This window comes from Osmerus mordax, chromosome 1 (genome assembly GCF_038355195.1).
Source record: "Osmerus mordax isolate fOsmMor3 chromosome 1, fOsmMor3.pri, whole genome shotgun sequence".
Taxonomy (NCBI): domain Eukaryota; kingdom Metazoa; phylum Chordata; class Actinopteri; order Osmeriformes; family Osmeridae; genus Osmerus; species Osmerus mordax.
Window position 1 is genome coordinate 23,939,087 of NC_090050.1, and position 13,901 is coordinate 23,952,987.

Sequence of the window (13,901 nt, forward strand, 5' to 3'; positions counted from 1 at the left end):
AAGGAGGCACATTAAAAAGGGAAAGAGGTGAGGAGGGGGAGAGAGAGGACCTGCAACCCTGGCCTGCTGTCAGCCTGGGGAGGAGGGGGGAGGAGGAGGCGGGAGGAGGAGGGGGGACCCTGAGGAGACAGCTGCCCCCCCGGCCCCCCCCAGGTCCCCCTGGAGCACCACCCCGGTCTGTCTCAGAGGACACACACCACACAGAGGAATCACACGGTCTGTCTCAGAGGACACACACCACACAGAGGAATCACACGGTCTGTCTCAGAGGACACACACCACACAGAGGAATCACACGGTCTGTCTCAGAGGACACACACCACACAGAGGAATCACACGGTCTGTCTCAGAGGACACACACCACACAGAGGAATCACACGGTCTGTGTCAGAGGACACACACCACACAGAGGAATCACACGGTCTGTCTCAGAGGACACACACCACACAGAGGAATCACACGGTCTGTGTCAGAGGACACACACCACACAGAGGAATCACACGGTCTGTCTCAGAGGACACACACCACACAGAGGACACACACCACACAGAGGAATCACACGGTCTGTCTCAGAGGACACACACCACACAGAGGAATCACACGGTCTGTCTCAGAGGACACACACCACACAGAGGAATCACACGGTCTGTGTCAGAGGACACACACCACACAGAGGAATCACACGGTCTGTCTCAGAGGACACACACCACACAGAGGACACACACCACACAGAGGAATCACACGGTCTGTCTCAGAGGACACACACCACACAGAGGACACACACCACACAGAGGAATCACACGGTCTGTGTCAGAGGACACACACCACACAGAGGAATCACACGGTCTGTCTCAGAGGACACACACCACACAGAGGACACACACCACACAGAGGAATCACACGGGTCATTAAACCCTGACGGCATCTGTCCTTCGCTGTCGGACTATCCGCCGGGACACACACACACGCACACACACACACACACACACACACACACGCTGTGACAGCAGCACTGGACATAGGTGTCTGTGGCTGAAGACAATTCTTCCCTCCCTCTCTTCTCCCTCCCTTCTCCCTCCCTTCTCCCTCTCTTCTCCCTCTCTTCTCCCTCCCTTCTCCCTCCCTTCTCCCTCCCTTCTCCCTCCCTCCCTCTCTTCTCCCTCCCGTCACCCTAAGCTGCTAACCAGTGTGAGCAGAGTGGCACTTGTGCCTGATTTTTTTCTAAGTGCCTGTCCCTGTCAGGCACTCAGGGACAGAAAGCTCCAGCCCAGCAGCCCCCCCAGCCCAGCAGCCCCCCCAGCCCAGCCCAGCAGCCCCCCCAGCCCAGCCCAGCCCAGCCCAGCTCCCCTATGCCTGCCTGCCTCCTGGCCTGCTTACCTGCCTGCCTGTCCACATCGTTAGGACAGATTAATTAATAAACAGATGATTAATTGATCCTGGGAAAGTGAGAGCTCAGATCCAAGGACCAGATCTGTCCCCGGACTATTTTTAGACGACAGATTACTGTCTTCTGAAGGTGAACTCGATGTGAGACTCTCTCTCTAAAAAAACACAGAGTGAGAGAGAGAAAAGAGGGGAGGGGAGGGAAGGAGAGAGAACCTCTACCTCTCTTCCCCTCCCTACCACTCTCTTCCCCTTCCTACCCCTCTGCTCCCCTCACCTACCCTTCTCACCTCCCACAGTTACCAGCAACCTCACATCTACCTTTCCACCCCTCCCAATAGCCCATCTCACCTCTCCCCTCCTCTCACATCTACCCACGCACTGCTCTCTTCATCCCTTCCCCTCCTCTTCTCCCACCCCACCTCCTCTCCAACCACCCCACCTCTCCTCCTCCTCCTCCTCTCCTCCCACCCCACCCCCTCCTCCTCCTCTCCTCCCACCCCTCCTCTCCTCCCACCCCACCCCAAATCTTCCTCCTCTCCTCCCACCCCTCCTCTCCTCTCCTCCCACCCCACCCCACATCCTCCTCCTCTCCTCCCACCCCTCCTCTCCTCCTCTCCACCCACCCCACCCCTCCTCTCCTCCCACCCCACCCCACATCCTCCTCCTCTCCTCCCACCCCTCCTCTCCTCCCACCCCTCCTCTCCTCCTCTCCACCCACCCCACCCCTCCTCGTCCTCCTCTCCACCCACCCCTTCTCCACCTCTCCTCCCACCCCTCCTCTCCTCCTCTCCACCCACCCCACCCCTCGTCCTCTCCTCCCACCCCACATCCTCCTCCTCTCCTGCCACCCCTCCTCTCCTCCCACCCCTCCTCTCCTCTCCTCTCCTCCCACCCCACCCCACCCCACATCCTCCTCCTCTCCTCCCACCCCTCCTCTCCACCCACCCCACCCCACCCCTCCTCTCCTCTCCTCTCCTCCCACCCCACCCCACATCCTCCTCCTCTCCTCCCACCCCTCCTCTCCACCCACCCCACCCCTCCTCTCCTCTCCTCCCACCCCACCCCACATCCTCCTCCTCCTCCTCTCCACCCACCCCACCCCTCCTCCTCCTCTCCACCCACCCCACCCCTCCTCCTCCTCTCCTCCCACCCCACCCCACATCTTCCTCCTCTCCTGCCTTCCACCCCTCCTTTCCACCCTTGCCCAGCTGATCACACTGCTCCCCGGACCACCATCATTCCAGTCAAGTTCTTCTCTTTTCCTCTCCCCTGGCGCCATGAGAGGAGTCCATTTTACAGATGACTGCTGTCCATCAGCCCCACTGCAAACAACAACCAACCATGTAACACAGGAGGAGGAGGCGCAGGAGGAGGAGGAGCAGGAGGAGGCGCAGGAGGAGGAGGAGCAGGAGGAGGCGCAGGAGGAGGAGGAGGAGGCGCAGGAGGAGGCGCAGGAGGAGCAGGAGGCGCAAGAGGAGGCGCAAGAGGAGAGGTGACAGCCTGAGAGCATCAGTCAGACTGACGGACGCTCTCTTTCTTCCTGTCACTGACTAATGGGGAGGCTGCCGTTACAAATTGTGGTCTGATTCATCTGGAATGACGGGAAGAGAGGAGGAGGAGGTTGGGGCCAAAGGGGCCGTGTCCCCCACACTCAGGCTGGGGACACGTCACACACACACACACACACACACTTAGCTCCACAGTCAGTCAGCCAGCCAGTCACACAACCAGTCACCAAGCAAGGTAGTCGGTTATGTTCGCTGGGTCCAGATACCGCACCCAGCGAACATTCAACCAGTCAGTCAACAAGTCGGTCAGTCAATCAGCCAGTCAACAGGGTTTCTAGAACAGAAACATTGATGCTGGCTACCAAAAGCACAGCAAAACACAGGCCATCCGCAGGCGCCATTTAATATTACATTTTTGTTTACCCCGCAAAAAATTGCTTTTTATTTAATATTTTCCAGACTTTTCCATTTTTATTTTAACTCGCAGTTTGTCTTGATTTTTTTTTTTTTTTTTTTACATGCATTTTTCCCAATGAGGAAGTGAGACATTGTCTAGTAAAATGAAAACCAATCAATTGGTTTAATGCTCCGGTAAAATATTTAATACCTATTACATAAAATTATTTTGGATCACTAATCAAAACGATAATTTCTGTGGTTTTCTGTATTTCAATGGCTGGACGTCGCAACAGCTGTCCGGATCATTACTCCGTCAATGATCCAAGTGTCTTAATTTACTTAACACGTCTGCGTGGAACCACTTGAAAAACGTTTTCATTATACTACATTTTTCTTTTTGTGTGATGTAGTGAGTACACACTCTTTTACAGTGGGCTGGGCTGCTGATAACAGGATATAGTTCTCTTATCAGCGCTCTAACCCGGAGAGTGTTCCAGTTCTTGCGGGTGCCATGTCTAATGTTTACACGTTATTTCCAGAGACTGATTGACAGCAGAGATATATGGCACAAGGATGAACCTTGGCATATAACGACAATTCGTGTAAGCGGTTTGAATATATTGCTGTAGGTGATAAAAAAAAAGTTATCATGAACACATGAAGGACGTGATTGTTGTAAATGCTGGACTAACACTAACTCGCACTATAGAATAAAAAAGCAAGACAATTAAGCAATTATAAATTCAGTGTTTCCTCTAGGATTTTTTTCAGCAGCAGCGGGTGTTTTTGTTTCCCTTTAACATTTCGAGGCATACATTCTGACCCCCTCGCTATCGAAATCTTAATATGCTATAGGCCTACAACTACTACTAGTGCTATATTCCTCATTGAAGCCATCAGGCCTACCCGTGGTTCGAATTTATTTACTGAAGTTACATTCACAGAGTTCGCTAGTTTAGCTTGAGCACAGTCTAGTTCTAGCTAAAGTTATATTACACTAGCTTAAACATTATTTCAAGATTAAATACAGTAATCATAATTAGTTGGCCACCAACATAAAACTGCGAATATTAATTTAAACTAAAATATAGCTTACTTAACGTAGGCCTACATTTAACTAGCTAGCTTACGTTTTCTCTAGCGCTATCTGGAGGATGTATCCTCGGTTTGTCACCGCCAGGGAGGAGAAAGTGCTCTACTGTACTCTCGCTGTTGTTTTTTCAGTTGTCATGACCTGAGTGACGTCCTGTTACTGTTCAGTTGCTCATCCTCCAATCGGAGAGAGAGCAGCAAAAGACCGTTCGTTTGAGTTCCGTGGAGCAGAGAGCTCCATATATTCATATTATTGCGAATTATTTCATATGAAGCAGTGGCGGCGGCAATTATTTTGTAGCAGCATAATATAATATATTATATTATATAGGCTATTATAAACTACAATATGTTTTATATTAATGAATTATTAAGACCAAAAAAACACTGGTGGTCTTGCAGCGTTCTTAGAACCACAGTAACATTCTATAGTTCTCCGCTTCTACTTGCTGCTCTTTATCCAGAAGGCTTTTCAGACTGTGGACAGATGTTCTGGAAGCCAACATGTTCTAGAATGAGAGGAACCCTCATCCAGGCACAGAGAGGAAGCAAAGGGGGTTCCAGGAAGCTGTGGTCATCCTTAGCTCCAAGAACCTCCTCACACCATCTGAATGAAACCATTTCCTTTGTACTGAACTCTAGAAGTTGTTCTGACTTTTTGCCTGTCACTCACCCCCAGAACAATCTGCCCTCCTTAAAGACTTAAACAATACAAGTTCTGTACCAGGGAATTCTGTATCTGGTAGAGAACTTGTTTATGAGGAAACAAACTTTACCCTTTACCCTTTTTTTTGTCTGCTAACAAGAAAACACTGACTTGGCAGAGAGATTAATAAAGTATTACATTAAGCTGTTTTTGAAAGCAACGATCTGCAGTCATTTCATTTTACGGCCCCATTATTCATAATTAGCTGGAAAATGTGTCAAATTAATGTGCTTAGTTCATGTTTTGGGCAGCACAAGCACAAGTTAGTTGTCATTACATAACTGTCCTACTGGCGTAACATAACTTACAAAACACATTAGGTAAACAACAAGAATGCTACGACCAGAAAGAGTATCGCTGGTGTCTGGTGTGTGTAGCCCACCCGCCCACCGACAGACCTGTACCCCCCCCCTCACCCCCCAGGGGAGGGGAGGACACCCAGGACTGAGTGTTGATTGGCCGAAGACAGCGATGAGCTTTGGCTCCTGAGCGCAAAAACATGCAAATAAATATCCTCTGTCAGTGTTGGGTAATCTGTCAGACAAACTATTATAGAAGCAGAGAGATAATGAGCACAGGAGCTCTCAGGTGAACTCTCTCTCACACACTCACAAGAGAGAGAGACACAGAGAGAGACACCCAGAGAGAGAGAGAGAGAGGGAGAGAGATCCAGAGAAAGAGAGAGAGACCCAGAGAGAGAGAGAGACAGACGCACACACCAAGAAACACACACACACAACCTGTCCTGAACTTGCTCAGACCTGGCCAATTTAGAAACCAAACCCAAGCCTCTGTTTACCTCACTGGCTACCAGGACACTGGTGTAGCTACCAGTGCTTCAAATAACACATGGGTATAGCTCAGTGGCTAGAGCATTTGACCGCAGATCAAGAGGTTGCAGGTTCAAATCCCCTGTACTTTGACAAAAAAAAAACGTAACTGAATGCATTGAACAAGACAGGACTTACGTGAGGTTTGGTAAATCAAATTAAGCTGCACGCTGAACTGATCTACACAACAGGAAAAGCATGCTGGCTGGCATGTGAATCAGATATTATAATTGATTACCTCAAAGTCTCAAACTACTTCTTAATAAAGTGAACTCTCACTCTGAGGACCGAAGAAACTAAAGAGATTCTCCTCCAACCCTTCTCTGAACTTTAATTTAATTATCTACAGTTAGTACTGTTCTAACGCTCTGACCCCTGAAAAGGTTAATATTTTGCTGACTGTAGGACATCTTGATTTCGCACTTTGTGCTTCTGGGCCGGCTTAGTCCGATCTGATTTAGACAACTCTAATTGCCTATTAACTCAACTCTACCACCCACACAATGAGAGAACAGGCATCCCAGTTACCAAAAGCACATGTGATACTTACACGACAAAGGTCTGATACATTAATATTTCACTTCAATTGATAATACAGCCTAGTGGAGTAAAAATAATTAAACCATTAAGTTGTCTGCTCAAATATAATGTAATGAAACGTTAAGTGCACTACTATAAGTGTCACCAAATCAGAATTAAGTCCAGAAACCCAAGGCAGTTTTTCCCATTGTAGAACTGTCAACCTACAGCTGACAGGCGATGCTGATGAAACCGACTCGAGACAGTTGCATCATAGTTAGCCGATGTAGCTAGCTGGGGTTAGCCGTGGTCACACAAGTTACCAAGGTTAGTAACCATGTAGCTAACCATGATTCAAACGTGGCAGCTACACGTCCACGTACCAGTGTTTGCAACAGCTAACACACAATTAGCTTGCATCATAAACTAACGCCATATGCGATTGACAGCTTGATGCAGGTAATGTAAGCCTAGACACCATGCTGGCCACTGTGTAGCAACCAAGCACACACAGTCATCACAAGGTACATCTACATAGCGAACGGTAGGTTTACTGCAGTGTTTAAGCAAACTTAAAGTTGACTGAGAAAAAGCAACCTTCATTATCAGTGCAAAGCGAAAAGCTAACTTTGCTAGCTTGCTAACAAGATTATGTAAACGTGTTCGAACGGTCCAATGCGCTTGGGGGACAGTACAGTAGATAGATGTCCACCCAGCCAGAAACACAGTCGTACTTCCCACTATCGATTGTTTATTTATATCATGACAGCTTGAGCTGCTAACACGAGATTGCATCGCTACTCACCCGTGCAAGTCTTCTTAAAGTAACTGACAGCATGTTGTAGGATTGCAGAAAGGGCAGCTTTGCGAGCACGCTTGACAGCCCAACACAGTTCGAGATGGTCTGACTCAGCGACTGGGACAGCCTGTTATGAACGTTGGAGCGTGCGCTCTGCGTCCCACTCTCATTGCAAGGATCTCTGGGAATTGTCGTTTCAAGGCGTTAGACCTTTTGTACACTTACTTTTTTTCTTCTTTGTAGCACGGTTTTGTTTGTTGGCATAATTTTATGATGGGTATTTCATAAAACGAAGTTTGATATGTTTTATAAACACAATATATTTTTTCAATACGTTTTGGTTTTCAACCGAATTCACCTTGAATGTGTTCTACGACTCTTTTTACCTCCTCACTATCTATCTCTTTGATCTATTTTGCTCTCTTCCTACCCCCTCCCCCCCCCTCCTCCACCAACAAACACACACACACACACACACACACACACACACACACACACAGAGTAGTGTGGATGTGATGAAGAGCTGATCTCGGGGGAAGTAGAGGTCTATAAATCTCTGTATCCTGATGTGTCCAAGCCGTCTCGGAGCAGAGTCCAGGGACAGCGCCTTCTGGATGCACCATATGAACACCATTGATCAACAGCATAATAAGCCACAGAGCGCCATAGGAAGGAGATTCAATTAGTACCGTCTAGCTGTTATTTAATCGAAATCTAAGGACTCAAAACTTAATCAGAAGATAGAGAAAAAATACAATGTGTCTGAGTGTGTGGTGAGGAGGGAGGGAGGATGCAGGGAGAAGGGTAGACAGAGACATTGCAAGAGAGGTGGAGGGAGGTGGAGAAAGGTGGAGAGGTAATAACTTTAAGGTTGTACCTTGTCCAGAACAACTGTGTGCGAAAATTGGATCTTCAGACATACGAACAAGCTTGTTGGATTAAGAATTATATGTGCTTCAAAACAAATTAGAGATGTTATGTTATAATTTTACTGTGGTGGTGACATTAATACAACCAGGAGCTTGTTTGGTTGAATTTTAGGCAGATTGTTAAAAGTCAATAATACATTATGAATGTAGGCATTTTTTGATCAGGAGGATTATTTGAGATAGTATTTGGATAACTTGAAGTGGAAGTGAAATACTTCAGAAAGCAGTACAGCATAACCTTCTGTTCAGAGCACAATCCCATTCGATTGCTACTATTGCATTGAATCAACCCCATATCCAAACAAAAGACAACAGATAAACAGTTAAGGAGATTTTAATGTGCTTTGTCATACAGTACATTGTATGGATACCCAAAACGTACGTAGCATTTTATCATACATAATAACTCTTTCATAATAACTCTTTCATATGTTCAGCATTTGAGAGGGGGAACTGAGAAACATGGTAACCGTCTGCCATCATCACTTCCTGCCAGCTAATGGCGACACTCATAAAAACCCATTTCAGTCTGTGTATGTGCGTTTATGTGTCGCACTTCCAAGGCAACAGATTTAAATAATTCCAGTTTAAACCAAGCTGATTCAAGTGTTTACAACAGCATTGGTACCATAAGGCCTAGGCTTAAATTTGAATTATTTAAATCAGTCACGCCAAACTTTGACACACAATCAATATACGTTCATCTAGTTACTTATTTTTGTGAGTTAGTAAATACAAAGAACTTTGTATTTATAATCTATTCAAAATTACAGTGTACCTGAAGCCTTCCCTCCATCTCTTTTTCCATGTTATATTTGAATTCTCCAGCAGACAGACAGTAATCATTGGGTTGATAAGAGGGAAAGCTCTAAAGCTTTGTACATTATTTACACAGAAATCTAAGTCAACTCATAGAAAGGTGTGTCGTTGGAAAAAATCAGCCCTATCTGAACCATTATGCTGATTATTTCACATTAAGTCCACAATTCAACCAAGGTTGAGAGTGGAAAAACTGTCCCCACCATCACCATTGTCATCCTCACCATGATTACCTACCCCGCCGCCATCATCATTATCTTCAACAGCCTCCTCCACCGCCCCCACCCCACATCCAACCTCAAACCTACCGCCCCTCCCCCCACTATCTCACCCCTCCCTCCCCCCCACCATCTCACCCCTCCCTCCCCCCCACCATCTCAACCCTTGCCCCCCCCCCCCCCCCCTCCCCATCTCCGACCTATCCAAGGTAAGGGTGTTCGCTCTGAAAGTTGTAGTCGGGGCAGACCTTCTGCACCAGCTTGTAGTCGATGCTGAAGAAGGAGATGAAGATGCAGATGACCTTGAAGGGCTTGGCGCACAGCCAGGCAGCGTGCGAGTCGGTGTGCTCGGAGAAGCAGGTCTGGGACGGGTCGTACAGACACGGCTTGGGCTTCTTGGAGCGGTTGGTCTTTTCATATTCCACCCGGCAGTTGAAGGTCTTTCTCTCTCTGGGGTCCAGGGTGGCCTGCTGCGGGGTGTGCTGGACCTGGACCTCCACCGGGAGCTGAGGGGTCTGGTGGTGCTGCAGGACCTCAAACTCCACCACCTTGGTGGGCGGAACGATGCTCACTGACACATTGCCCAGGCTGGAGGAGTTGTGGCGGAAGTAGACGGTGAAGGTGCCGTTGATGTGGTCCACGATCTTCCCAGTCACCATCAGGCTAAACTTCATGGTCTTCACGTTGAAGTAGAAGTCCCCCCAGCCGAACATCTTCTTGGTCTTCTGGGAAGTCTTGAGCTGGGGTTTGCGTTTGGAGCGGTAGCCGGTCTGGTCCAGGAGCATGGACTGGTTCCTGGCCCAATCCTGGGGGTTGAAGAAGCTGTAGGTGGGTTTGGTCTTCATGGGGGTGTTGTCGATGTTGAAGATGCGGGAGGTTTGGTACGGGGGTTTCACCCCCCCGGGGGGGGCCCCTCCTGCACCCCCGCCCGCCCCCCCTCCCAGGCTGTAGGGGAGGGTCTTAAGCATGGAGCCGGCAGGGCCCAGTTCTGGGTAGTCCATCAGCTTCTCCAGGCCCTGAACCTGGGGAGGGAACACCCAGGAGAAAGGGGAAGAGGTTAGACACGGAGAGAGCAGGCTTCTTTCTTTATCCTCTCACTTATTTACACAAGCTTCAGATCTTTATTATTACCGGTATATATTTTTTAAATTTGCATTCTTTTGAGAGTCACTTTCAGTCTCTTTAACACACACTTTACTTTTAAAATGATGTTTCATTCGTTAAGCTCATGCTTTCATCCACAGCGACACAGCAGTAGTGTGTAGAGTGAATACAGCAGATTATCATTAAGGACCGGAAGTGTACAGTTGAGTGGCCAGGAAACAGACCAGACCCAGCAACAGTAAGGTTAGTTTGTTTGCTGGGGCCGGGCCGTGGTTGGATAATGTGTTTGTGTGTATGTGTATTCCTCTGTAGTCAGTGTGTGTGTGTTTGTGTGTGTTTGTGTGTGTGTGTGATAGTGTGTATTTGAGTAATGTTAGTGTGCTTCTTTTTACACGCTTGAACACAGTTTCCATGTCTAGATGGAGATCATTTTCTCACTGGACAGATAATTAGAGAGAGATGTAACATATCTCTTCTTTCTAAGTTCCATTAGAGAGCGCCTCGTCTGACCTTCACCCACCAACCTGACATGGACATTCGGTTCTGTTATGAGAATAAAAATTCTCAGAAATCTTTCCTCTAAAACATTTCCATTAAAACCAGTTGTACTCTTGTATGAAATACCGTGCTTCATTCCTCTCTTTGTGCTGTGTTTTATAATGCGTTTTTCCTATTAAAGTGTTATGTGACATGTTAATGTGTCTGTTGTTGTCTAATGTTTTTCAATGTGCGATAAACCCTTATCCCTCAGGGGAAATGCAGTCATTAAAATACTAGTACATTGCGATGTTCTAATTGCAGAGCATCTATTTTTTAAGGACTTAATTGTTTATTTGGTTTTACACAGTAAAAGCATGCTGACAAGTGCTGGCTGTGACATATGGTGCCACTCTGCCTGGGAGACGATTCACCAGGTTGATTGACTGGATCAATCACGTCATCAATTACGTCACTGCTAATCGCACACACACACACACACACATACACACAAATAGTCAGGCGCGCACACACACAAAGACACAGGCACGCAGGCACACATTTAGGCACGCACGCACACATACACAATAACGCTCGCACACACACAGGCGTGCACGCACCTACACACAAAATCCAACCGTGCTCCTGGAAAGATACCCTCCTGTAGGGTTACACTCCAACCCTGCTCCTGGAGAGATACCCTCTTGGAAGACGCCACTTCAAACTCAGCTTCAAGAAACCTGATTCATCTGACCAACCAGATTATGATCTGAATCAAGTGTGTTAGATTACGGTTGGAGTGAAGACCAACAGGGTGGCAGCTCTCCCATCAACCATCCCTCTCATTGACAAACAAAACAGCGAGCAGACGAACCCTAACCTCGCGGCAGATGAACCCTAACCTCGCGGCAGACAGCTTCAGAAGACTCGGTGTCTAGTCACGCAAGAACGAGTCCTGCCTCCTCCGATCCTGACCCGGCTCTCTGCAGACACCAGCGTTGTGCCAAACCTCTCCTTATTAACCATCAATCATCAAAACACGATTACAACCTGATGTCGGCATTTGTCACAGCGGCGCGGTGCTCAATACAGCTGTTAATGTATTCAGACATTCAATTAATGTATCTGTTTCTGTGCTGCTTCCTGTGAGGGCCTGTGAGAGCACATCCTCTGGGGACTGATCTAGCAGGACTGACTGGAGGTCTATTGATCACTGGCCAAATGAATTAGCAAAAAAAAAGCCCTTGACGAATGACCATCGACTGATTAACGACTTGATGAGGATTTTTCCAAACAGGCATCACCCTGGACGGCTCCCTGGGGTCAGTTGACGAGGAGGCGTGAAGTGAACTCGCGGAATTAAAATCAAAGCCACGGTAATACGGACAGACTTGTCTGCTGACGACGTGGGAGACAGAAAACAGGAAGCGCGAGGCGTAGATGATACTTGTACGCTAAACACACACACACACACACACACACACACCCACACACACACACACACACACACACACACACACACACACACACACACACACACACACGCAGGGGGAGGGTTCAGCTGGGAGCCTTGTCAGCAGAGCTGTCAGAAGTGTGCGCAGGAACCCATCTGTCAGACGCAGGCCCGGGCGCTGGAAGACGCAGAACAGAGAAGAACCACCATGGAGATATTATCTCACTGTCACTAACCCTAACCTTAACCTCTCTATCAACACACCACTGTTACCTCTCTATCACTCACCTTAACCTCTCTATCACTAACTAACGTCTCAGCATGGCCAGACTTGTTCTAGAGGCAAGGGATAGTATGTGTGTGTGTGTGTGAGACTGGTCTTGTTTAACTACCCTTGTGGGGACCAAATGTCCTCTTGATCGACCCCCATTAGAATAGCAAAACATTGTTAGCCAGAGACAGTGTCTGGGTTCAGGGTTGTTGGTTCTGGGGTTCCTTGGCCTGCAAGAAGCATCAGAAAGATTCTTACACACCTAGCTGAGAAACCACAAGTTCAGCTAGAACTAACAAGTCTATTTTGGCGACGCACACACAATTTTCCGAGGCTAAATATACTTGTGGGACTGCAACATTTCTCAGCTGTGATGATCCACCGTGTTTGTGTCCTGTTTCCCTGGAATACAAAGAACCCACCGGAAGATGGAGAGGATTCTGGGCTGCTGTGCAGGATAACAGTATATGATCCAGACAACCCGATGGAACCAGAATGTGATTATAACACAGAGGAGGTGGAGAGGGAGGGGGAAGAGAGGGGGGTGGAGGAGGTGGAGAGGAAGGGGGAGAAGGTGGAGAGGGAGGGGGAGAAGGTGGAGATGGAGAGGGGGGTGGAGGAGGTAGAGAGGGAGGGCAGGGATGTGGAGGGGGCAGCAGGAGAACCCTGCAACATTAAGCATCTTTAACTTCATTCCGGTGGTCTAAGATGGGTTCGGGTGGAATTAGGGGGGGCAGTGTAAAGTGGTGTAGATGGGTGTGTGGGGGATGGGGAGAGGATGGGGTAGAGAGGAGAGGGTGGGGATGAGAGTCTCTAAGTGAGAAGCAGCGATGGACGAGAGGAATCTTTCTCCTCCTCTCACCATCACAAGCTTGGGTCAGGTGTCAAACTCAGCCCCTCATCCCGCTTCCTGAGGTGTCGCTGAGAGCCGCAATTACGCTCCGGTTTCATCGATAGGAAGCTGTGGATCGATTGCTCAACCTGCTCTGTGATCTGGCTTGGTCAGTCCTTCCAACGCTGCTTTCCATCCTGTAGAGCGCTGGTCCAGAGAGGGGCCATTCCCGCCCACGACTGCCCTGACATGGAGCCTGCTCCCTGGGGAAGGACAGGGGGATGAGGGCCTGCTGTGTGGGTGGACTCCCAGGCTTGTTCACTTGTTTAATTGGAGTTTTATCGGTGACAATCAATTCATTTGTGTCTGGGCTGGAGGAGGCATTGATCTGCCATGGGGGAGTCAGGTGACTGGCTTGCCTCCCTCCTGGACAAACGCCCTCCTGGAAGAGACTGGATTTGGATGTTCTCTACTACACACGCACACATACCTCCACACACACACACACACACACACACACACACACACACACACACACACACACACACACACACACACA

The 13,901-nt window shown here is 48.4% G+C and overlaps 2 protein-coding genes across 2 annotated transcripts in view; both read right to left on the bottom strand.

Annotated features, from left to right (window-relative positions):
• shmt2 (serine hydroxymethyltransferase 2 (mitochondrial)) overlaps positions 1 to 7,353 on the bottom strand; it is an 18,182-nt gene extending 10,829 nt beyond the window's left edge. Inside the window, exon 1 of the mRNA XM_067237012.1 lies at positions 7,246 to 7,353. Within this exon, the coding sequence (XP_067093113.1) occupies positions 7,246 to 7,278 (33 nt within the window). The 5' untranslated portion in view covers positions 7,279 to 7,353. The remainder of the gene's footprint in view (positions 1 to 7,245) is intronic.
• A 2,052-nt stretch (positions 7,354 to 9,405) lies between these two features.
• LOC136942371 (neurexophilin-2) lies at positions 9,406 to 10,722 on the bottom strand. The gene is made up of 2 exons (XM_067235288.1): positions 10,702 to 10,722; positions 9,406 to 10,227 (listed from the first exon to the last, which is right to left on the bottom strand). The coding sequence occupies exons 1-2, from the start codon at positions 10,720 to 10,722 to the stop codon at positions 9,406 to 9,408; spliced, it is 843 nt and encodes a 280-aa protein (XP_067091389.1).
• Between the last annotated feature and the right edge of the window lie 3,179 nt (positions 10,723 to 13,901).

Bases quoted from the DNA above. Each gene is read 5' to 3' on its own strand.
- LOC136942371 (XM_067235288.1), bottom strand. From the start codon at position 10,722: ATGGAAACTGTGTTCAAGCGT. The intron at 10,228-10,701 runs GTAAAAAGAAGC...TTCCCTCCCCAG, and splicing joins TGGAAACTGTGTTCAAGCGT to GTTCAGGGCCTGGAGAAGCT.